General features: G+C 50.2%; 1 protein-coding gene across 7 annotated transcripts in view; it reads left to right on the forward strand.

Moving 5' to 3' along the window:
* Positions 1-59: 59 nt before the first annotated feature.
* The window catches only part of CYP4F22 (cytochrome P450 family 4 subfamily F member 22), a 50,295-nt gene continuing 24,411 nt past the window's right edge, over positions 60-25,943 (forward strand). The window contains exons 1-5 of one of the 7 annotated variants that reach the window (XM_045047520.1): positions 60-182; positions 17,845-17,928; positions 18,945-19,269; positions 19,839-19,979; positions 22,042-22,190. In XM_045047520.1, coding sequence (XP_044903455.1) covers positions 19,866-19,979; positions 22,042-22,190 — 263 coding nt within the window. In that variant the 5' untranslated portion in view covers positions 60-182; positions 17,845-17,928; positions 18,945-19,269; positions 19,839-19,865. The other 6 variants (XM_045047515.1, XM_045047513.1, XM_019818723.3 and 3 more) reach the window with 6 other exon arrangements.

Raw genomic sequence — 25,943 nt, forward strand, 5'->3', positions numbered from 1 at the left:
GTCAGCAAGCCAGGCCATCCCAGGAGGGGCCCGGAGCCCAAGCAGTTTAGACTCCAACAAACTTCCCATTCCCAAGAGAAGCAGACTGAGGCCGGTCCAGCAAACCCTAACCCCTTCCTATAATTATTGTTCTAGAGCTGCAGCTGGCCACCGGAGGGGACTCTCAGGTGTCTGCCCAACTGGTAAGACCGGCTGTGCTGGGGGAAGGGAGAGTAGGAAAAACCTGGGGTTGATAAGGCCTCCTGTGTTCTTCGCTGCCAGCACCTCAGGTTCAGGCAGAAGATGGGCACAGGGGCTGGGGATTGTTTTTGCTGAGGCTTGCGCTGAGCCCATGGGATCAGGAGGTGTCACCTCTTATCCAGTTCCAAGTCCTGATCCCAGGCAATCAGAGGCAGCTGAGAGCAGGGATTGGGCCAGAGCATTCAGGACCCTGGCTTTGTCCCAGGAGCTGGCTTCTGGGCTCGCCTGGGTTGACAGTGAGGGGCCCTCCTCTTTCCTGGTGCGGTGCTGTGGCTGAGTCCTGCAGAAACGAACCCGCCTCCCCTTTATTCCAGTTTCAGGTGGGATGGGCTCCAAGTGGTTGGGGCTGCTTCACTGTGGGCCTCCCACCCTGAAACCAACCTGGGGAGTTTCCAGGAGACCCACCAGGCTGGGGACTCAGCATGGGGCAGGCCCTGGGCGGGCCTGGGAATGCCCAGGCTGAGCCAGGCCTGGGATTCCCCAGGAGGGGGTGAGGGGAGGAGGGGCGGTGGGTTGAGGGGCTTTGGCAGATACAGTGTCCTCTCTTTGGGCACCCAGCATCACACATGGGGGCTCAGGGAGTAGGGTGCTAGGGAAGGGAGTTAATGGAGGCCCCTCTCCAAGAGATTCCAAGCAAATCTCTGCCTTTGAGTCCCAGTTTCCAAGGATTTGGGGATAGGGGGGCTCTGCCTGGTAGAACCACGTATAGGATTTGGACTGTGGGTCCATCTGGTGGGAGGACTGATGAGGAGAGCGAGGCATTCACCTAGGGTGCAAAATTCAAAGGTGTTGCTGAAAATCTGAGATCAAGTTAATATTTTAATGCAATATCTTATTTTATTATTTTTTAAATTAAGGTTTGTAAATATTTATTTATTTTTGAGAGAGGGAGAGAGACAGAGCAAGGGAGGGACAGAGTGAGAGGGAGACACAGAATCTGAAGTAGGTTCTGAGCTATCAGCACAGAGCCCGATGTGGGGCTCGAACTCATGAATCACGAGATCATGACCTGAGCCGAAGTTGGACACTTAACAGACTGAGCCACCAGGCGCCCCATTTATTTATTTTTTAATTTATTTTTATTATTATTTTGTCATGTTTTATTTATTTTTGAGGGAGAGTGCGAGCAGGAGACGGGCGGAGAGCCGGGGGGACAGAGGATCCTAAACAGTTTCTGTGCTGATAGCAGTGAGCCTGATGCGGGGGTCGCTGCTCACCAACCGTGAGATCATGACCTGAGCCGAAATCAAGAGTTGGATGCTTAACCGACTGAGCCACCCGGGTACCCCTGAAATATTTTATTTTTATTTTTATTTTTTCATGCCCAGTGCGAAGCCCAACATGAGCTTCTCGTGACCCTGAGATTAAGACTTGAGCTGAAAAAGAAAAAAAAGAGACTTGAGCTGAGATCAAGAGTAGGACGTTTAACCTACTGAGCCACGCAAGGTGCCCCTTAATGCAATATTTTAAAAGATGAAAATGAATGCAAAAAGTCTGTGATAAACAAAATACCAGCTTTTTTTTTTTTTTTAAGTTTGTTTATTTACTTTTTGAGATGGAGAGAAAGCATGAGTGGGGCAGGGGCAGAGAGAGAGAAAGAGAGAGAGACAGGGGATCCCAAGCAGGCTCCACACTGTCAGAGTGGAGCCTGATATAGGGCTCAAACTCACGAACCAGGAGATCATGACCTGAGCTGAAGTTGGCCGCTTGACTGACTGAGCCACCCAGGCTCCCCATATGTCCGTCAGGGGGAGGCCTTCAGAATGTTGAGGGGTGGCCGAGGAGATCCCCACCTTGTGTCCACCTGGTCTGGAAATGCCCTTGACTTTGGGTTCGTCCCTCTGAGCCTCCCATCGATTGCAGTCGTGGGGGACCCTTGCCGGTCGTATCTCACTATCTATTTTTTTTAATTTTTTTTTCAACGTTTATTTTTTTTTGGGGACAGAGAGAGACAGAGCATGAACAGGGGAGGGGCAGAGAGAGAGGGAGACACAGAATCGGAAACAGGCTCCAGGCTCTGAGCCATCAGCCCAGAGCCTGATGCAGGGCTCGAACTCACGGACCGCGAGATCGTGACCTGGCTGAAGCCGGACGCTTAACTGACTGCGCCACCCAGGCGCCCCTCTCACTATCTATTTACGCACGTTTTACCCAGCAGGACATGAGCTCAGAGACTTGCTCAAGGTCATGTAGCTGGAACCTGGGGAGGGCTCCAAGCACAAAACATGTTTCCACTCTCCTGTGGCTGGGTCAGGGTCAGGGTCAGGGTCAGAGTAGTTCATACTGGGGAAGTGTTTGCAGACTTGCTGCAGAGTGACTTCACACCCAGGAGTTCGTGGGCCAGCCAGTCAGACAGCCTTGATCTCCTTTTGAAGCTTGGAATTGGTGGCAGGGACCTGGGGAGCGGAGTATGCCGTGGCCGACCAATATTTCCCTCAGAGTGCGTCTGGGGTTTGTGTCCTGGGGTAGGACCCTTCCTCCAGGGAGCCTCCCTGATTTACCCCTGGCTCCCCCTCCTTCCCCATCCTGGCTCCCTAGCCTGGGTTCCTCCCTTTGACTCAGACTCATCCATATAGGGCCAGGAGTTTCTCTATCCGGTTCCTCCTCCCGGCACTAGGAGAGGCGGAGTCCTCTTAGGGTGCCCAGAAGTGCCCAGCACAGGCCATGGGCCAGGTGGGTGGCAGGGCGGGATTTCTGAGTGCACAAAAGGCCTGACTGAGGATGTGGGGTCAGTTGGGATGGGTCTTTGAAATATGGGCACACACACACACACACACACACACACACACACATGCAGGCACCCACGCACCAAAGCACCTGGCCTGGGCTGGGCCTGGGAGGGACGAATCACCACTCCCTACCCCTGCTTCCCTTACACCTCATGAGGACCGCCTGCCAGGGTAGGTGAAGGCCCATCCAGGCCGCAGACAGACCAGTAGTCTCATGAAGTGAAGGGTGGGATCATGGCCAGAGGCTAGAGGGAGAGGAGCTCGGGGCAAGACTGGGCCTGGGGCCAACATCAGGGTTAAGAATGTTCATTTTGGTGGCAGAATAGTCATGAAGACCCTGGTTAATAATAATAATAATAATAATAATAATAATAATAATAATAACTGCTGTGTATGGGGTTTGAAGCTAAGATTTTTATATGCCTGTGGTTTTTTATTCAGCTCTGGGTTTTGTTAAGAGAAAGCAGGAGTTAGGAAACTATAGCCTGTGGACTGGCTGTTTTGTAGGTGATGTGTTTTTTTTGTTGTTGTTTTGTTTTGTTTTGTTTTGATTTGCTTTTGGTTTTTTTTTTTTTTCCAAGAAGAAAGTCACCTCATATAAAATGAACTGTTTGAAAGTGTATTGTTCAGGGGCGCCTTGGGTGGCTCAGTCGGTTTTCGTCAGACTCTTGATCTTGGCTTAGGTCAGGATCTTGCGGTTCGTGAGTTCGAGCACTGCATTGGGCTCTCTGACAGTGCGGAGCCTGCTTGGGATTCTTCCTCTCTTGCCCCTCCCCTGCTCGTGCCCTCTCTCTCTCTCTCTCTGTCTCTCTCTCTCAAAGTAAATAAACTTTAAAAAATGTATAATTCAGTGGCATTTAGTACTTCATAATATTGTGCAACCATCATCTCTGTCTTGTTCCAGAACATCTCCAGCTCCCTGAAGTAAAAACCCTGCACCCAGAGCAGTCACACTCATTATCCTCCAGCCTCTGGGAACCACTGACCTGTTTTCTGTTTCTGTGTGTTGCCTGTTCTGATGTTTCACACACATGGGATCAGACACTATGTGACTTTTTTGTGTCTGGCTGTTTTGTTGTTGTTGTTGTTGTTTGTTTCTTTCGTCTTGTTCTTGTTTTTTACTCAGGATAATGTTTTTGAGGTTCATCTGTGTTGTGGCATGAATCCGTGCATTTTATCACACATCATTCTTTTTTTTTTTATGGCCGAATAATATTCTGTCATATGGATGTGCCACAATTTGTTTATGTTAATAAATAAACACATTTATGTAAAGAAATTACTGGACGGCATCCTTCCCCATTCATTTACATACTGTCTCTGACCGTTTTCACGCTCTACGGGCAGAGTTGAATCATAGCGGCAGAGGCCATCTGGGCTACAAAACCGAAATATTGACTAGTTCGTTTCCCCCTCCCCCCAGCTTTATTGAGGTATAATTGACATACAACATTGTGTAAGATTTAGGTGTGCAACATGATGTTTTGATATATGTACGTTGCAAAATGTTTACCACGATAAGGTTAGTTAACACGTCCCATCACCTCACGTAGTTATCTTTTTGTGTGTGTGTTGGGGGGGGGGGGTGAGAACTTTTAAGATCTCCGTTCTTAGCAACTTTCAGTTGTACAATACAGTGCTGCTAACTAGAGTCACCACTGCTGTCCTTTAGGTCCTCAGACCTTATTTGCTTAAGACTAGAAGTTTGTACCCTTTGACCAGTGTCTCCCCATTTTCCCCATCCTCAACTCCTAGCAACTGCCAGGCTCCTTCTCCTTCTCTGCGTTCATTTTATTTGTTTCATAGATTCCACCTACAAGTGAGACCGCACAGTATTTGTCTTTGCCTGTGGCCTGTTTCCCTTGCATAATGCCCTTAACTTCCACTCATGTTGTTTCCGGGTTTCCTTTTACATATGTGTGTGTGTATATATATATATGTGTGTGTGTGTGTGTGTATATATATATATATGTGTGTGTGTGTGTGTATATATATATATGTGTGTGTGTGTGTGTGTGTATATATATATATATATATATATATATATATATATATATATATTTGAGAGGCGGGGAGGGGCAGAGAAAGAAGGAGACACAGGAGCCAAAGCGGGCTCCGTGCTGACAGCAGAGAGCCCAGTGTGGGGCTCAAACTCATGAACTGTGAGATCATGACCTGAGCAGAAGTCGGACACTCAATTGACAGAGCCACCCAGTCACCCCTTCTCCTCCTCCTCCTCCTTCTTCTTCTTCTTCTTCTTCTTCTTCTTCTTCTTCTTCTTCTTCTTGTTCTTCTTCTTCTTCTTTTATGAATGAATAATACTCCATTGTATATAGACGTCACCTCATCTGTTCATTCACTGAGGGATTCTTAGGTTGTCTTCACGTCTTGGCCATTGTGAATAATACTGCAATGATTATGATGAGGGTGCCGATGTCTCTTCGATGGTGATTTCGTTTCCCTCAGATGTATGTGAACTTTTTTTAAAGATTTTAAAAAAATATTTATTTATTGGAAGGGCGCAAGTGAGGGAGGGGCAGAGAAAAGGGGACAGAGGATCTGAAGTGGGCTCTGCACTGACTTGCTCTCAGCAGTGAGCCCGATGTGGGGCTCGAACTCACAAACCATGAGATCACAACCTGAGCTGAAGTCGGTGCTTAAGTGACTGCACCACCCAGGCGCCCCTGTGAACTTTCAATAACCCAGGTTCAAATGCTCACTCTGCTGCCTACTAGCTGAAGCAAAGTGGCTTAATCTCTAGCCCTCATTTAGTCTATCTCTGAAATGGGAGAATAGTACCAACCTCACAGCATTGGTGTGAGAGTTAAATGAGGTGGTCCCAACTGCATAGGGCCATCCTTGCATGTGGAAAGCATTCAGTGAGTAGAGTTGTTTCTGCCCACCCATCCACCGGCCCCATCTTCCCCAGCAGAGGCTGAGCCCACAGGATCCTCTCTTATGGCCGGAGTCCTGCTTCCTGTATGAATCTGGACTCCAAGCCATGTCTTATTTTTACATCTGGGGCACTTGTCCAAGCCAAGGCTTCCCTGCTGACCTTCCCCCCTCCGTCCCCAGCAGCCAGCTGGGCCTTAGGGCTGGGCCTTCAGCCAGCCTGGAACCATAGCCAAGTCACTGAAGCCAGGCAGGCTAGCCCCAGAATTGGTCAGACCCAGTTTGCCAAAGAGAAGCAGCAAGTTGTGGTGTGAGCCAGCGACCTCACGGCTTCCAGGCAGGGCGATTCCACAGTCCCTGGCCGGCAGAAGTCACTCTAGTTGCATCTTTCTAGGAGACTAGAGGTGAGATTTAATCTCTCAACACCTGGTCCTGGAACTGGAGAGGAGGGAGTTTTGTAACTGAGGACATGGGATGTTATAGCGACATCGTGAGCTCAGCCCTCGGCGGTATGCTAGAGGCCGAGAATGAATGTGGGGTAACCGGGGCCAGATGTTGGTACATCCTAGGAGCACCTCCAGCTCCTAGCTGTCCTCCCTGCTTTGAGAGGATGACATGGGGCAAAGGGCTTTAAACATTATTTTCTAAACAGAAAATTTCAGAAGTAGAGACGATTACATCATGATTCCCCTTATGTATCCATCACCCAGCTGACACGTGTCAACTCATGAGCTATCTTATTTCTTCCATAACTGCCACCCTCTGTCTCTCTTCTGTGATGTCCTCTGCCTTTGGTGATCATTGCCTGGACCCATTAATTCGTTAGCAGCTACAACAGAGTGACATTGGGATGACTTACTCCTTCTTCACTTATTAGCTGGAATACATCTGGAAAGAGAAATGTCCTCTCATCTCCCATCTGGTTATCCAATTCACACGGAAAGACCAGATCAATGCTTGATATCTTGCTTTCTCTGGGTTTCAAAGTAATTACTGGTCTCCTTATCATCATCCAAAGGTAAATAATGAGATTTCCCACTCCTCTCATATTTTTACAAATTTGTGGATTTAAACTATTGAAATGTGCCAATATATTGGGTTTTTTAAAATCATTACTGATAACCAAGTTATTATCCCCTCTTTGGCCAGTGGGAGCCTCTTCATTTTGACTCCCAAGTTCTTTTGACAGGCCTCTTTCTTGCTTTATGAGGTAGCAAGATAGTCCAGAAACATCTTGTAGATTTCCTGCCACAGGCCTGGGAATCAACCATTTTCCCAAAGAGGTCTTGTTCCTCTGATTGGAAAGTGGTATTTAGAGATTGCAGTCAAGGTGATGGGGGTGCTCATGGCTGCTGGGCTAGTTGTTTCTAGGATTTTTTGTTGGACAAAAATAGGAAATCCCTTACCACTTTTTAAAATTGTCTTTTTAAAACATTTTTATTTATTTTGAGAGTGAGAGAGCATGAGTGGGGAAGGGACAGAGAGAGAGAGAGAGAGAGAGAGAGAGAGAGAGAGAGAGAATCCCAAGCAGGCTCTGCACTGTCAGCACGGAGCCTGATGTGGGGCTCGAACTCATGAACCGTGAGATCATGATCTGAGCTGAAGTTGAACACTCAACCAACTGAGCCACCCAGGAGTCCCCCTACCACTTTTTAAATAAGATACATCATGAATTTATGTTGATACCTCCAATTCCAATTCAAATTACATGGCTCTTACTTAAACTGATCAATCTTATACATGTATTTTTTCCCCCATACTGCAAATCCGAATTCTCAGTTTGCTTCATTCCACAATCACACACATCAATCTTAGAATAACACACCAACAATTCCAGAAACAATATGATTTTTGAAAACCAGTCTAAGACCTTCTCTTTCTGGTTTTTTTTGTCCTGTGGGCATATCCCACTGTGGGTGTGCTATCAAATTACTGTGCTGTAGTATCACTTGAAATTGTTTGTGTACATTTGTGCCACTAACCTGAAACTTTTGATTCTTAGGGAATTTTTCTTTTGAGGGCAGAAAGTTTTTTTTTTTTTCTTAATGTTTCATTTATTTTTCAGAGAGAGAGTGAGAGAGTACCTGTGTGCACATGAGCAGGGGTGGGACAGAGAGAGAGGGGGACAGAGGATCCGAAGCAGCCTCTGTACTGACAGCAGCCAGCCCGTTGAGGGGCTCGAACTCACAAACGGTGAGATCATGGCCTGAGCTGAAGTTGATGCTTAACCAACTGAGCCACCCAGGTGCTGATAACCGAGGGAGGAAATTTTTAATTTAAAACAGCCACAGCAATAAAAACAACACCTCATGATAAGATTATGCAGTTAGAAAGTATCTCAAATAACAGGATTCGTATTGTTGTAATTATTACTATTAATCTGTTAGATTATTGAACAATTTATCTCACTATTGCACCCTTCCATTTAAAAATGTCTCTGAATGGGGTGCCTGGGTGGCGCAGTCGGTTGAGCGTCCGACTTCAGCCAGGTCATGATCTCGCGGTCCGTGAGTTCGAGCCCCGCGTCGGGCTCTGGGCTGATGGCTCAGAGCCTGGAGCCTGTTTCCGATTCTGTGTCTCCCTCTCTCTCTGCCCCTCCCCCGTTCATGCTCTGTCTCTCTCTGTCCCAAAAATAAATAAACGTTGAAAAAAAAATTTAAAAATGTCTCTGAAACACTGTATTGCAACACATTCAATTAGAGCAACTGGGTCATACACATGAGGTAATGCCACATTGCTTTTTTTATTGTGGTAAAATCTACATAATAGAAATGTTATCATTTTAACCATTTAAAAAAAAATTTTTTTTTTTTTAAAAAGTTCATTTATTTATGTTGAGAGAGAGAGCATACGTGAGCAGGGGAGGGGCAGAGAGAGGGAAAGAGAATCCCAAACGGGCTCTACCCACAATGCAGAGCCTGATGTGGGGCTTGATCTCACAAATTGTGAGATCATGACCTGAGCTCAAGAGTCAGATGCTTAACCCACTGAGCTGCTCAGGCACCCCTTAAGTCTAATGTTAATTAATTAATTAATTAATTAATTAAAAATTTTAAACATTTATTTATTATTTAGAGACAGAGAGACACAGAGTGTGAGCAGGGGATGGGCAGAGAGAGGGGGAGACACAGAATCGGAAGCAGGCTCCAGGCTCTGAGCCGTCAGCACAGAGCCCGACGCGGGGCCTGAACTCATGAACTGCGAGATCATGACCTGAGCCGAAGTCGGACGCTCCACCGACTGAGCCACCCAGGCGCCCCCTAGTATTATTTAAGATATTTACATGGTTCTAAAGTCAAATCTGCAGAACAAGGTATAAAGAAAAACATCCAGCTTCTATTCGTGGACCTTCCATCATGTTCTTTCCCCCCTCCTCAGGTAACCATTTATAATTTTTTCATGGTCTGTTGTTCCATTTGTAAAACACCAGTGTGTACACACACACACACACACACACACACACACACACACACCCCTAGCTGTTTTCCCTCTTAACACTGTTGTTTCTGGAGATTTCTCCATGCCAGTATATATGGACACTCCTCATTCCTTTTCACAGCTGCACAGGACTCCATCCTGTGGCCGTGCCTTGGTTTATTCAGTCATTCCCTCTTGATGGACTTATGGGCTATTTCCAGTCTTCTGATATTTTAAGCCGTGCTGTTATGAAAAGCCCCGCTCATTCACCTTTTCTTAGTTTTGCAAGGGAATCGTTGGGATATATTCCTCTAAGTGGAGAAATGCACATATAACTTTGCCAGATATTACCAATTTCTCCTCCCCAGGGCTTATATCTCTTTCATTTGAGCTGGTGGACTCCTCTACATTCTTCAAAACCTAGCTCCAATATCTCCGTTACCATGAGGCCTTCCTTTGTCCTCCAGCTCTCTCCTCTTGGCTTTCCTAGCCCCGGGCTCCTTCCTCTGGCTCAGCCCTGACACTGAGAGGTTGGGAGTGTCTGTGTCCAGCTTGGCACTCTCTAGAACTGGGAGCTTCTTGAGTGCTGGCTCCAGGACTGAGTCTTCTTAGGGCATTCACACAGGACCGGTGACAGACTGGTGACTCCCGCACAGAGAGGTGACAGTAACAGGTTTTCTGTCTGAATGAAGGATAGCCCTCATAGCCCTCCGCCTCCCTTGCTGGTTTCTCCTGGGCCAGGGGAAAAGAACCAGGTCAAGCTGGCCAGTATCCTTGGTTGTGCCGCCTGCCTTTTCACTGAGTCACCTGCGCCCAAGGGTGGTAAACTCAGCGTGGGTGCCTGTCACCTGTGGCTCCCAGGCAGAGGAGTAGAACCTCCTTGGGGTCAGGGAGACCCCCTATCCAATTCAGTCTTCCCCACTCCCTGAGTGGGGCACCTCCCCTCTCCGTGCCTTGATTTCTCCATCTGTAAAATGACAACAATAGTGTGTCGACCTCCTGGCCTTAGCACAGGAATCAGTGATATAAAACCATATGCAAAATCACTGCCCACCATTTACTTATCGGCTATTTACTGACTGTTGAGGTGAAATTCATGGAACATAAAATTAATCATTTTAAAGAGAGTAGATAGTTCAGTGGTATTCAGTCCCTCTACAGGGTTGTGCAACCATCACCTCTGTCTAGTTCCAGAACACTTCCATCACCCCAGACGGAAACTCCGTACTGATTAAGTAATCACTCCCGGCCCCCCACCCCTCCCCTCCGCCCCTGGCCACCACTAGTCTGCTGTTTGTCTCTAAGAATTCCCTTCACATAAATGGGATCATACACTGTGTGGCCCGTGGTGACTGGCTTCCTTCAGTCAGCATAAGGCTTTTGAAGTTTGTCCACATCGTAGTGTGTCAGGGTTTTGTTCCTTTCTACAGCTGAGTAACATCCCGTTGTGTGTATATATGGCATTTTGTCTACCCATTCATAATTTCATGGACATTTGGGGTGTTTCCACATTTGGCTTTGTAAGCGGTGCTTACAAAGGCATGTACATGTACTCGTTTGAATACTGTTTTCTTTTTTATTTATTTATTTTGAGAGACAGAGACAGAGAGAGAGAACATGAGTGGGGGTGGGGGAGGGGCAGAGAAAGAGGGAGAGAGAAAGAATCCCAAGCAGTCTCCTCATTGTCAGTGTGGGGCCCGATGCGGGGCTCGAACTCACCAAGGGTGAGATCATGCCCTGAGCCGCGATCAAGAGTTGGATGCTGAACCGACTGAGCCACCCAGGTGCCCCCTGAGTACTGTTTTCAATTATTTGGGGTCTATGCCTAGGAGTGGGCTTTCTGAGTCATAGGGTAACTCTACGTCCAACTTTTTGAGGGGCCACCAAACACTTTATATCTCGGTTGCCTCACAAAGCCAGTGAAGAGAGAATTCTAAGCGGAGAATTCTAAGTCCCCATTTTGCAGCCAAGGAAACTGAGAGGTGGGAGAGGTGGCCCCACACCATCCTGAGGCTAAGGACCATCCTGATAACCCCTGTCTGCTTCGTGACCACTGGGTGCCAGACTTTGCTTCTGGGCACCAGAAGGGGATCCTAGGATCAGGCTCTGCATCGTCCCTCGTTTCTGGAATCTGACAGATCTGGATTTAACTCTCATCTTGGGCAAGTTGCTTCCTTCCTCTGAGCCTCTCTCTCTCTCTCAATGATCATAACCCAAGTCCTTCCCTTATTGTGGAGAATCAGTGTGGTAATGTAGGCACAGGATGGACCCTATATCATGCTTTTGATTTATGGTGGATCAAACCAACAAAAAAGTGATCTAATGAGGCTTGGCGGGGGCGGGGGAGGGGTGAAGTAACTTGGCAAAAGTCCCACAGCAGTTGGTGACTGGATCCGCGATGCAAGCATTTTTGAGAGGCTTCCTGAAGCTTAACGCTTCTCAAAGCTAGTGAGGAGAGATTCCTGGGGAGGTCCTCTGGGGTGGGAGGCAGCTTGCAGCTCTGTTGCTTTGCTCTTTGGGGGGGCTGAACTGCAACCACACAGAATCTTGCTGAATCAGCCTGGGGAAACCTGTGGTCATGAGCCACAACTGGTTCCCTGGTGGAAGTCACCTTGGCCCCAACCCACTCACTCCTCCGGTCTGTTCTACAGTTCACACCAGCACAGGGGGAGGGGAGGGTGACTTCCGGTGCCCCAGGCAGGCCTGGGCCAGGCATTTCCTTGCTTCCAGGAATTGGCTCCAAGTGGTCCCTCTGTTATGGGGCACGCTTCTCCCTTCTTTCTCATTTCCGTGGTGCATACACTAGGACTTTCAGGATCTGGCTTCTACTAACCCCTCTGACCTCCTTTCCCAGTGAGTTCCTTGCTGCAGCCCACTGGCCTCTGGCTCCTGGAGGATGCTACCCTCATTCAGCCCCAGGGCCTTTGCACTTGCGGCTCACTTCGCTTACAATGCTCCAATTCGTCTTCCTATCAGTCAGGGATCACACAAACACCACTTCCTCCTAGAAGCCTAGCCCTAACCACCCTCTTTAAACTAGATTCCCAGTCCCTCCTTGTGAGCTCATTCCATTCACCATGATCCTTACCTGATATTATCTTATTCATTTGTTGATTTATTGTTGCCTCCCCCACCCCCCCACCCCGGGATGGAAACTCCAGGAGGGCAGAAGCCTCTCTTACTCAGTGCTGCGTCCCCAGGGCTGAGATCAGCGCCTGGCACATAGCATTCAGGTGTTCAGTAAGTGTCAGCCAACCTATTGACCATTGGGTTTCTTATTAGAAAGAAATTTTCTTTCCTCCTACACTGGATCACGAGGATGAATACCTGTTTATGTTCAGCATCCAAGTCCTGGGAAGCTCCCCAAATGGGCCACAGGAGTTAAAAAAATCCTGACTCTATGGGGCACCTGGGTGGTTCAGTCGGTTAAGCGCCCAACTTTACTCAGGTCGTGATCTCACGGTTCTTGGGTTCGAGCCCTGAGTCAGGCTTTGTGCTGACAGCTCAGAGCCTGGAGCCTACTTCAGATTCTGTGTCTCCCTCTCTCTGCCCCTCACCGGCTCACGTTCTCTCCCTCTCTCTCAAAAGTAAATAAATATTAAAAAAAAAATTTAAATCCTGACTCTGTTCCCATTAGGCTGTGTGACTTTGGGCAAGTTACTGCCTCTCTCTGGGATTCCAATTTGTAAAAACAAAGTTCTTAACCTCCCTTTCCCCCTCAAAATCTGGTAAAAGCTATGGCTCCAGGTGTCTCCTGAAAAGACGAACTCATGCTTTTGCACATGATTTTAAGGGATTTAACGAGCCCCCAAAGTCCAACGCTGGACTCCCTTGGGAAGCTTGGGAAGGGGGCATAGAAAGGCTCCTGGAAGAGGGGGCTATTGCGACTGGGTTTTGAGGGATAAATAGGATTTGGTCTGGCAGGAAAGGGCATTCCAGCAGAGGAAACAGCTTTCGGGCATTTGAGGGAGGGAGGAGAAATAATCACCCACGTTTACACAACCTTTGCCACTCAGTCCCTCCAGGGCGGCTGTGCCCGGCCAGAGCCACAGGCTACTTCCCTTCCCCCCCCCCCCACCCCCCCCTCCTCCGGGCTCCTCCTGCCGCTCTCGCGCCCCCTTTGGTCGGAGCGTTATATTGCAGCCAGAGGGAGCCGGTTGGAAATCTCAAGTAGGGAGGGCCGCCTAAGTCAGCATCCTGCTGGGCTCAGAGCCCTGCGCGGCACCACCTTTCCTGGAGGAAAACCCGAAGTCCTCCCAGTGGCCCATCAGGTCCAGCACGATCTGTCCTGCCACCTCCCAGCCCTCGTCTGCTCCCACTCTCGCCCTTGCTGTCTCTGCTCCAGCCTCACTGGGCTCTTGGCTGTTTCTTCAGGCACAGTGAGCCTCAGGATCTTTGCACAAGTTGTGCCCTCTGCCTGGAACACTCCACCTCCAGTGAAACCCTTCTCTCCCTTCCCGTCTCTGCTCAAATAGCACCTCAGAAAGGCCTTCCTCATCTCCTTACCTTGCTGGATTTTCCTCCATAGCACATGTCACATAGAATAACCTTTTTGCTTCTGTATTTCTGGTTATGCTTTCTTTAATCTCCAGAAAGCAGGGATGTGCATTGTAAAACAACGCCTGGTCCTCCCTGGGTACTTGGTGTTTGTTGAATGAGTAGGTGCTATGTGTCCCCTGGGGCTGGGGAAAAGGGAGGAAATTTGAAAGACCCTGTCTACCTGCCTAGAGCTCACAGCTAAAGGAACCATTCCAAGAGTGATTTGATTGTGACTGAGGACTCCCAGGGGCTGTGGCTGCATCCAGTGTGGGCTTAAACTGAACCCAGAAGTTAGGGAAGCCCTCAGAGAAAATGGACTTTGAGCTGACACCTGAAAGATAAGTAGGAGTTAGCTGAGCAGGTGAGAGGGAATAGAATTCCAAGCAGAGGGAAATTCCAAGCATGTGCAGCAAGCAAAGCCTTTGAGGGGAAAGATAACCTTGACGGGTTTGGCAAAATGGTTCAAGTGGCAGTGAGCAAGAGTGTGGTGAGTGATGAATTGGAAGGAGTTGTTTGCTCCACCATTCACCCCACACCCTGGAACTGCTCTGGTCTTTGTTTCAAGTCTCTGAATTACCTTTTGCCTTGTCTCCACCCTTCTGCCCCCTATTTTGTATCCTGGGAGGCTGGCTTGTATGAATCACTCAACCCTTGCCTTATGGCTTCTGGTTGGGTTCCGCCAATAGGGAGCCACAGCAGGCATTGGAGGGAGGGAGGAGACTGAGGTCCGGGTATTAATATCTGATCTCCTCTCCTGTGTGGTCCACGCAGGCTGGCTGTGTCCCTCAACCAACAACTCCTGCCAGGTAGTCCTCTCTCTGCACATAGCCGTATCAAGTCCAGGTTCCAGCAACTGCTTTTGCCCGATAGCCCCCGCACCTCTGGGGTGGTAAAGGTTCCTGGCTGAGCTGTCTTTTTGAAATAGTACTTTTGTTACTCTCTTTCCAAATTACCCCATTTGAGTGTTCTGTTTCCTGCTGGAACTCTCTCTTATTTTATTGGGGTGAAATTCACGTAATATAAAGTTAACCATCTTAAAGTATATAATTGGGTGGCATTGGCACATTCACAAATATTGCTCAAACATCACTTTTGCCCAGTGGCAAAAATTTTCCATCGCCCCAAGAGGAGACCCTGTACTCATTCTCCTTGGATACGGCCTCACTCCTCACAGCCCGCCCCCCCCCCCACCCCGGCCATCCCTAATGTACTCACCATCTCTATGGATTTACTGATTCTGGAAATTTCATAGAAACGGAATCATCCAATGTGTGACCTTTTGTGTCTGGTTTCTTTCACTCCATCACATCACTGTGATGTTTTGGAGTTTCATCCGTGGTGTAGTAGGTCTCAAGGCTTCATTCCTTTTTATGACTGAGTAATGCTCCCCCGCACGGACGGGCCCCATTTCCTCAGCCCCTCATCCGTTGATGGACGCTGGGTTGTTTCCACCTTTGTGGGCATGCGTGTACGGGTGAACATGCAGGGACATTGAGTCCCTGTTTTCGATTCTTTCGGTTACATACTTAAGGAACTGAGTTTCTGGCTCATATGGTAATTCCATTTTTAGCTTTTCGAGGCACGGACTGATTTTTCATAGCGGCTGCTTTCCCGGAAGTCTGCCGTGAGCTTCTGGATGCCCAGGAAACTCCCTTCCCCTCACTCCCTCCATGTTCCTCCTTGGTCCACTTGCACACACTTTTCTGGTACCGTCTCCCTAATCTGGCCGCCGCCCCCGTGTCCTCTCCTCCCACTTGGGTTGCTGTTTGTTGATTGCTGCCAGGCTGAGGATTCTGGCGCCTGGGAACCGCAGAGCCCTGTCCCTTCCTAGGGCCTGGGCCCTTTGACCTCTGGGCACAGGCCAAGGGGATTGTTCCTATCACCACGCTTCCTCAACCTCCCAGAGGTGGCTCATCTCCTGCAGCTCCGTGCTTCTGCCTATCCTGTCTCTAAACGTAGCTGTGATTGGTGCTTCTGTCTCCCCATTCTCTTCTCTGTCCACCTCCTCCCGAGGGACCTCACTGACCCGCCCCCTCCCCCCCCCCAGGCATCCAAGTCTTCCCAAGACAGCTGACTCAGTCAGAGGTGCACTTCTCAGGATGGGCTCAGCCGCCTCCTGCCTCCCGGTGCCTCTCCTTGGCAGACAGGATTTCTCAGCTTCAGCACTGCTGACATCTGGGGCCAGATCATTCCCTGGGGGTGGGGGGTGGGGCCGTCCTGTGCCTTTAGCAGCATCTCTGGCCTCTGCCCACTAGCTCCTCCCCCTCCACAGCCTGACAACAAAAAGTATCTCTGGACATTGCCAAACGTCCCCGGTGGGGGGCGGGGGGGACAATCTGCCTCAGTTGAGAAGGGCTGGGATAGCCCAAATCAAAGCACAAACTCGAAGTGCGGTTAGTTGTCTAGCCCGTGCTCTGTGCCAGGCATGGGGCTGAGGACCCTGTAAACACCACTTCATTTCGTGGTCATCTCCTTCATTTTATCTGTACAGGGATAGAGGCTTCCGGTGGCCACGTGACTTGCCCAGGGTAACACGGCCAGGGAGCCTACTGTGGTCAGTGCCTCCTCATTCCCAGGCCCTTCAACTTGCTTCTCCTTCCTTGTCCCCATCTCTCTGAGGGCAGGGAAGCTGGGCTGACACCCTCTCCTCTCCTCCTCTCCTCCACTGTTGCCCGGAACCTCACATCCAGCCTGTCACCAATGCAGACGTTCCCCACATCCTTAAAAAATCCACATTGCCCCCCAAATCAATAAACTCCAGTGTTCCTTAAAACAAACCCATTAAAGGGGGCTCTTCTCCCGCTCAGGCACCACCCATGGCTCCCCATTGCCCACCAGATCAACACTCAGCCACTTGGACTGGCTTTCAAGGCCCTTCCCATCCATGCCTGCCCTCCTTCTCACCTCTCACATCCCAAGGCCAGAGAAAGCCACCTGCCCAGCCACACCCTTGGGTTTCTCTGTGCCCAAGCCCCACCCCCTCTCCTGCACCTGTTGAAATCCAACCTCTCCCTGAAGTCCCAGCTCAGATGTCACATCCTTCACGTAGCCTTCCCTTCTGCCTCCGTCCAAGCAGCAAAGCTTCAATTCTTTGTATTGTCTCTTCTTCACTTAGAAACACCGCCCCCTCTCACCCTTACAGAGGGCCCAGCGCCTAATGAGAGAACACTACTGAACCGAAGAGGGTTAAAGACTTCAGCCAAGTTTACCACCTGCCGGGATAAGGGGGCCTCTTACACTGGCTTTAAAATTCCCTCCTTCAAGTTTTCAAGTTTCGAGCCCTCTGTGTCTGGTTTTCTGAGATTTAGGAGAGATTGGTGTGCTAGTATTTCCCAAAGTTGCATTTAGGAATCTTCCATTTTTGTCTTAATCCACCAGACAGATGGCTTCTGATGTTGAAATTTGTCACTCAATCATATGACACCACTTTTGTTCCATCTACCTATTACTTTTCTTTTCTTTTTTTTTTATTACTTAATACTTTTCTTTCAGTGGTCTTGCTTTCGAGCCTTTTTTCTTTTTTCTTTAAGTTTTTTATTTATTTACATAATCTCTACACCCCATGTGGGGCTCGAACTCACCGCCTCAAGATCAAGAGCCGCATGCTCTTCTGACTGAGCTGGCCAGGGGCCCCTAAGCCTTATTTATTCTAAAGCAAAATGTGTACAATGATCATTATATCCACAAGGCTGTAGATTTGATGTCCAGGGTGAGTCTATTTTTTTCTTCTTCTACGAGTCAAAACAAATCTCTCATTTAACATAAATATATCAAATAGAAAATGAATAGACCCAACTTCTCCATGTGCTATCTAAAATTACTAAGATACTTTGTATCATGCTTTGGACACTTGTATCAGACTTTGGGAATGAGCCAGAGTATCTTCCGTGTGGTTCAGACTTGTGAAAATTCATGTATTGATTCACTCACTCGTTCATTCTTTTCTTCCCCAGCTTTATGAAGGTAGAATTGACAAAGACAAATTTGAGGGGCACAACGTGACTCAACATTTATCCTTGTTTTTCAGGTTTCAGCCGGCCACCTGACACCCAGGTCAAATAGCAGCAGCCCTCTCGGCCCCGTTGCAAAAACCTGTTACATGCCTTCCCTGGTAAAAATTTCCTGCTGGATATGTTTTCTTTATTTTCTGTTTTCTCCACTTCAGCTTCAGATCCACAACGACAAGGATTTGGGCTGTTTTTATTCTCTGCCATATTCCCAGCCCCTAGAACCACACTTGCATCTTTCAACAGCAGGTCCGGGGGCGCCTGGGTGGCTCAGTCGATTGGGTGTCTGACTTCGGCTCAGGTCACGATCTCACAGTTGGTGAGTTCGAGCCCCGCGTCAGGCTCTGTGCTGACAGCTTGGAGCCTGGAGCCTGCTTCGGATTCTGTGTCTCCCTCTCTCTCTGCCCTTCCCCCATTCACGCTCTGTCTCTATGTGTCTCTCAAAAATGAATAAACATTAAAAAACAAAGAACAAAAAACAGCAGGTCCGACCCGCTACACGGATGTATTCCAAGCGCCACCCAGCCCGGCACCAGCTGATCCTGGGGACTCACCCTCAAGGAGACCCTGGTCTCGGGGGGAGTCAAAGCCAGCTAAAGCAGGACTTGCCTGATTGAAGGTTGCTTGTGGATCGGGCAGGGAAGCCACAGCTTTCTCTGAACTAGGGCATGCTGAACATGGAATTGGTGGTCAGGATTTGCTGGTGAGGAAGAAGGCTGGAAACTCCATGGTGGCTAATAACGGCAGTCAGCACTTACCTAGCACTTACTGTGTGCTAGAATTCAGAAGTGCTCCCTACACCTTGAAGCAGGGTTTCTCAACCTCACCACTATTGACATTAGGGCTGGATCATTCTGTCTGTCTGTCTCTCTCTCTGTTTTTAAAAAAATTTTTTTTTCAACGTTTATTTATTTTTGGGACAGAGAGAGACAGAGCATGAACGGGGGACGGGCAGAGAGAGAGGGAGACACAGAATCGGAAACAGGCTCCAGGCTCCGAGCCATCAGCCCAGAGCCTGATGCGGGGCTCGAACTCACGGACCGCGAGATCGTGACCTGGCTGAAGTCGGACGCTTAACCGATTGCGCCACCCAGGCACCCCTCTCTCTGTTTTTAAATAGGCTTCATACCCAGTGCGGAGTCTGACGCGGGGCTTGAACTCACAATCCTGAGGCCAATACCTGAGCTGAGATTGAGAGTCAGATGCTCACCCGACTGAGCCACCTAGGTGCCCCAAGATCATTCTCTTTGGCGAGGGGCCATCCTGTGTGCGCATTGTAAGGTGTTTATCAGCATTCCTGGCCTCTACCCACTAGAGGCCAGTGGTACCCCAGCATCCAGCTGTGATGGCCAAAGTGTCTTCAGACATTGTCAGATTGTCTCTTGAGGGACAGGATTGCCTTGGGTGACAACTGTTACCCTAAAACATTACAGCAGTCTTCTGAGGTGGGTACACAGTGAGTAACCGATAAAGCCACCCGAACCCTCTGCCTCCAGAGTCCATCTCTGCCCATAGTGTTATGTGGCTTTGACTGTGGCTGTGACCCCTGGCCCTGTCCTCTGAGAGTCCAGCACAGCTCCGGGCCTGCTCCACCCCCTGGCTCCCATCCCCCAGGCCAACCAGCCCCATGACCAGACTTCCCACCTGGTTGGCCCCCAAAGCCAGGAGGGGATCCCCCGTTGTCTGTAACAGGATCAAGAATTTATTTCTGACAGATCGAAAGGCTTTGGAATGGTCATCCTGGGGAAAACAGTCTGAACTTCCTTGCCCTTTCTTCAGTTTCCTTATGGTTCGCTGTGGTTTTAGCTTTGGAACTCACTGAGAGGAGGGCGATGTCTCCTTACAGCTTCAGGCTTCTCAGTGTCTGGCCTGGCTCCTGCCTGAACCCAGCCAGTCGTGCCTCTCCTCCAGCTGCCAGCATCTGCCTTAGTTTCCCCAGATGAGCCTGCAATTAAGGTCGGAGGCTTTGATCTCTCTAATCTCCTGTGGCTTTTTTAAATTTTTTCTTTGACAGATATTACCTGGGTGTCCAGTATGCACAATGCCTTTTGGCCCTGTGGAGGCAGTGGAGAGCCAACGGCCAGCTGTGATTCCTCCCATCTGTCTGCCCACTTGCCCAGATCAGTCACCCACCCACCCACTGACCCAGACACAGGTATCTCTTCCAAATCCGGGGCGGGACTGACCCTGTCTGGATCTATCTGGAGCAGATAAACTGGCCAAGGACAACATCTTAGTGGGATGGTCGAGTTGGCTGACGGTGGGTGGGTGGGGGTGAGAGGAGCAGGACCAGAGTCTGGTGCGGCTTGTTGAGGCTGGAGGTCTTCCTGGAGGAAGAGGCTGCAGCTGCCAGTAGAGCCCCAGGAGGGTGGGTTGAATCCAGAGGGAGCAGAACGGCTGGCTCCCCAGGGCCGATGGCGCCTGAGGATTCCTGGGGCCGCGTGGGGCGTCAGGGTTGCTGGCTTAGGGACCCCTGTCCAAGCGTGGGAGCAGGTCCTGACGTGTGGGCTTTGGGGGTGCTGGTGCAAGAGGAGGGTGTTAAGGAGCGGGCCTGAGGGGGGATCTGGGCACTAAGTGGAGCCAGGCATGGGCAGAGGGGCAGGGAGTGTGGTGGTTTGGGGATGCTGGGTGTTCAAGTCTTTGTGTCTCCAATGTCTCTTTCGCTGTCTCTGTCTGCGTCTTCTTCTCCATCTCTCCACCTGTCGGTCTCTCCATCCCCGGCTCTGCGTCTTTCCCTTTCCGTCGCTCTCCACGCATCCACGACTCTGTCTCTGGTTCTCTCCGTCTCTGGGGGCCTAGCCTCGGTCCCCGCCCAGAGGCTGGCGAGACCGGGGGCGGGCCGGGGGCGGGCCTCGCGGCGCGGCCGGGCGGGGTTAAAAGGGCCCGGCCGCCGGACGGCGCGGTCAGAACCGAGGTTGCGGTGCGGGCGGATCTGGATCCCGGATCGAGAGGCCGAGGCCGAGGCCGAGACCCGCGAGGTGAGTGCGCGCGGGGGGCGGTAACCCGAGCGCGGCCGGGGCGCTGCGCTGTAACCCGAGGCGCCCGGCAGGCGCGGGTGCTGGCAGCGGGGACGCGAGGGGCTGGGCGCAGCCCGCCCCGGGAATCCCCACGACCCAGGTGGCGGCGGCGGCGGGTCCCAGAGGCTCCGGATGGGGGGACGTGGGCGTGTCCCCGACGGCCGCCGCTTTTGGGCGCAGTTGTTTTGAGCGCGCCCCTCGGAGTCCTGGGTACATCCTTCTCCCCGGGTTTCCGTGATGGGAAGGGACCTCAGGAAGAGCCCCCTCCCCATCAGGACCTCTCGGGCGGATCCAGGCCCTGCCCTGTGCCGCAGGGCGGACCGGAGTCACTCCACAGCGTCTCCCTCAGGGACTTTACGCTAGTGATCCGGCTGCCTTCACCGTCCCTCTCCCCACCCATGGCAGGCGCAGAGCCTGAAAAGAGGAGATGCCCTCCTGGGCCCCCAGAGTTGGCTGTGAGGGTTGTGTGAGCTCCTGCGGTTGGTACCAGCTGACGTTTGTTGGATGCGGGAGGGATGTATGCTCCCTGGTGTCCAAGGGGCTGGCCGTCCCCGCTTGGACCACGTGAGGCGGCTGAGACCTGCCAACTGGGGAGTCTCAGGCTGGAGGTGGGAGGGAGGCCGGGAGACAGTGGGGGAGCTGGGATTTGAACAAACCGGCCCTGTGTGACCCCAACATCCTGTGCCCTTTCCAACGGCCCCGGCCTCTCTGTATAGCCCAGCTTGGGTTTCTGAGCGGTAACATTAGCCCTGGACTGGTGTCCGGTGGTGACCTGGGCTTGGATGACTCCGCAGACGGAGAAGGCGACCCCCTCCCGCCTCCCTGGCAAGCCTTGGACCCCATTCTCCAAATCGCAGATGACTGGGCAAGCACTCACGAATATGGTGCCAGCCCCAACAGCAAGGAGAGGCACCTTTGATCTGGGGCTTGCGGTGTGCCAAGCCCTGAGCTGAGCACATTAAAAATGTGGCATTGTTATCAAAGCCCTGTGAAGTGGGTAATACAGTTCCTGTCTTACACGTGAGGAAATTGAGGCTCAGAGAGGTGCAGACATTCACCTGAGGTCACACAGCTCTGAGGTGGAGCTTTATGGAATCCTTTCCGAGGCTCATGTCCAAGTGCTGAGATGGTGGGCAGAGGCAATTGCAGTTCTGGGATGTTCTAGATGGCTGGTGGTTTGTAAACTTCTTTTTCTGTCAGGATCTCCTTTGGGCCGAGGAAGCTGTGGGCGACAGCCTACAGTGTGCCCACAGCTGCGGTGAGGCCCTCCTTCCCACCTCGATTTGCCAGCTTGGCTCTGCCCTCAGAACTGCTCCTGCAGCCCCTTCTCCGAACCCCAGAAATCTGGGGTAAGCCTCCTCTCAGCTCAGACTTCTAGGGTCTGGCACTTTGGGAGAATAGGAGTCTCTGGGGTCAGGCAGCTCTTTGGCATAGAGAGGGTGTTTGGTTGGCATGAGCAGGGAGAGGAGGCAGGCTGTTTTGACTACTGGCTTCCAGAGTGAGTGAAGGGCAGCGCTAGGATGTGGGGCAGTGGAGCCAGTGTTGGGTGCTTGGATGACAGGTGGGCCCCAGGACCTGCAGTTCAAGGAGAGGCAACATGTGTGATTTCTGGTGGTGTGTGTGTCCGGGGTGTGTGTGTGTGTGGGGGGCATGGTCGTGTCCTGCATTCCTTCTCAGGAGCCCACACACCTTGTATGACAAGTCCCTGACTGGCGGCCGGGCTAACCTGACAAACCAGCGCTCCTTGGGCGTGGGCCACGGAACCAGTCGCTGGCTCCTCCGTTTTCAGATAATGCTGGCCCCAGCAGGACAGGCGGGGCCACCTCTGCTGGGGTGGGGCTGCTGGGTGCCCTTGCCTGGTGTCTGATGCTCTGAAGTTTGCCAGCCTCTCACAGCATCCTGAGAGTGTCAGCTTTGCGTTTATCTCGCTCCAATAAACTAGTAAATAATAGAAGCAGGAATAATGGCTAAAATCTTGCATACCGCCTACCAGACCTCATCTCACTGAAGTGTCCCAAGCAACCTTTAAGGGGTGGCTCCTGCTATTGTTAACCCATTTCACAGATTGGCACATGGAAGCTGGGGGTGGGGACTAGACTACTCAAGGCTGCTGACTTGGGGGAGGCGCAGGGCCGCGACTGGGACCCAGGCTGGTTTGAGTCAAAGACGCACATTTGAAATTTTTTTTTTAATACTTATTTTTGAGAGAGAGAGAGAGAAAGAGAGAGTGAGTGGGGGAGGGGCAGAGAGAGAGGGAGACATAGAATCGGAAGCAGGCTCCAGGCTCTGAGCTGTCAGCACAGAGCCTGACGCGGGGCTTGAACCCACGAACCATGAGATCATGACCTGAACAAAGTTGGGTGTTTAGCCAACTGAGCCACCCAGGCGCCCCAAAGATGCACATTTTAAAAGACGATGCAATCGGGAAACAAATTTTCATTTTATTTTTAATTTTTTTAAGTTGAAGTGTAATACAGGGGGTATAGGGAAGTGCACATTCTACAACTGGGCAGTTCAGGAGTGTTTGAGAATTGAACCCACACATGTCACCAGCACTCAAGTCACGAAAGGAAACGACTGTCTGAACCCCCAGAACACCTTCTTCCCAATTAAAGCATCTTTATTCATTTTTCATTAATTTCAAATAATTAACTTTTTTAAAAAGATTTTTTTTTATCTTTTTAGGTAATCTCTACGCCCAACGTGGGGCTCAAACTCACAACCCTGAGATCAAGAGTCGCATGCTCTACCCACTGAGCTGGCCAGGCAACCCTCAAATAGTTAACTTTTTTATTTATTAAAAAAATTGTTTTAAATGTTTATTATTATTATTATTATTTTTGAGAGAGAGAGAGAGAGAGAGACAGAACACGAGCAGGGGAGGGGCAGAGAGAAGGAGACACAGAATCTGAATTAGGCTCCAGGCTCTGAGCTGTCAACAGACAAACCATGAGATCATGACCTAAGCCAAAGTCGTCGGACACCCAACTGACTGAGCCACCCAGGCACCCCACAATTAAAACTTTATTTTATTTTATTCTTTATTTTTTAATGTTTATTTATATTTGAGAGAGAGAGGGAGAGGGGGGGAGAGAGAGGGAGAGAGAGAGAGAATGAGAGCGTGTGCATGAGCAGGGGAGGGGCAGAGAGAGAGGGAGACCCAGAATCTGAAGCAGGCTCCAGGCTCTGAGCTGTCAGCACAGAGCCCAACGCCGGGCGTGAACTCACCAACTGTGAGATCATGACCTGAGCTGAAGTTGGATGCTTAACTGACTGAGCCACCCAGGTGTCCCTCAAATAATTAACTTTTAAACAGAATTTATATTTTATTTAAAAAAAAATTTTTTTTCCAACGTTTATTTATTTTTGGGACAGAGAGAGACAGAGCATGAACGGGGGAGGGGCAGAGAGAGAGGGAGACACAGAATCGGAAACAGGCTCCAGGCTCTGAGCCATCAGCCCAGAGCCTGACGCGGGGCTCGAACTCACGGACCGTGAGATCGTGACCTGGCTGAAGTCGGACGCTTAACCGACTGCGCCACTCAGGCGCCCCAACAGAATTTATATTTTAGAGCAGTTTCAGGTTTACAGAAAAACTATGCAGGAAGTATAGAGTTCCAAAACATCCATCAACTCCCTACACTTTCCCCTATTATTAACATCTTCTGTTAGGATGATATGTTTCTTACAACTGATGAGCCAATGTAGACACATTATACTTAACCAAAATTAATAGTTTACATTAGAGTTCATTCTTTGGGTTGTACAGTCAACTGATTCATTTTTATATTTATTTATTTTTTTATTAAAATAAAAAAAATTTTAATTTATTTTTGAGACAGAGAGACAGAGCATGAGCAGGGGAGGGGCAGAGAGAGAGAGGGAGACACAGAATCTGAAGCAGGCTCCAGGCTCTGAGCTGTCAGCACAGAGCCCGATGCGGGGCTCGAACCCATGAACCGTGAGATCATGACCTGGGCCGATGTCGGACACTCAACCGACTGAGCCACCCAGGCGCCCCCAGGCTTATTTTTTCATTTGAGTGTCATCTTTGTTAAAAATGTTTTTTTTACATTTATTCATTTTTGAGAGACAGAGAGAGACCGAGCACAAGTGGGGGAGGGGCAGGGAGAGAGGGACACACAGAACCCGAAGCAGGCTCCAGGCTCTGAGCTGTCAGCACAAGAGCCCGACGTGGGGCTCGAACTCATGGACTGGGAGATCATGACCTGAGCCGAAGTCAGACGCTTAATCGACTGAGCCACCCAGGCGCCCCTTTTCATGACCAAGTAATATTCCATCACACGAATATATCACATGATACTTATCCATTCATTCATTGATGGACATTTGGATTGTTTCCACCTTTGGGCTATTCTGAATAGTGCTGCTATTCATATTCATATACAAGTATCTGAGGATGTTTTACATTCTTTAGTTTTAATTTTAATTTTATTTTATGTGAGAGAGAGAGAGAGAGAGTGGTGGAGGACCAGAGGGAGAAAGAATGAGAATCTTAAGCAGGCTCCACAGCCAGCATGGAGTCCGATGCAGGGCTCGATCCCATGCCTGGCATCGTGACCTGAGCCGAAATCAAGAGTCGGACGCTCAACCGACTGAGCCACCCAGGCGCCCCTGCATTCTATTGACTATATACCCAGGAGTGGAATTTCCAGGTCACATGAAAATTCTGTGTTTAGCTTTTTGAGGAACTGCGAAGCTATTTCTCAAAGCGGCTGCACTGCCTCAAAGGTTTTTGCAGCACTTTCTTTGGGGGGGGGGGTGCTGGCAAGAGTGCTCTTGCTAGGGGTGGGCGAGTGGAACCCAGCTGCAGAAAGTGGAAGATTTAACTTCCCCGAGGCACTATTTATTGAGCTCCTCCCAGAAGCATCAGATGGACTTCTGGATATTGTTTCCACTTCATAGATGAGAAGACTGAGGCTCCCAGGGTGACAGCCAGCTGGGGATCCAGCGTGTGCTCTTTCTGCTTGGAGCAGCCGGTCCTGGGAAAAGCCGCAGCCCACGTCCCACATAGGGGGGGTGGGCACGGCGGTTCAGAGCTCCCTGCCTCCTGTGCACCTGCCTTCCTGGGGCAGGGTCTC

Source organism: Felis catus, chromosome A2, assembly GCF_018350175.1.
Source record: "Felis catus isolate Fca126 chromosome A2, F.catus_Fca126_mat1.0, whole genome shotgun sequence".
Classification (NCBI taxonomy): Eukaryota; Metazoa; Chordata; class Mammalia; order Carnivora; family Felidae; genus Felis; species Felis catus.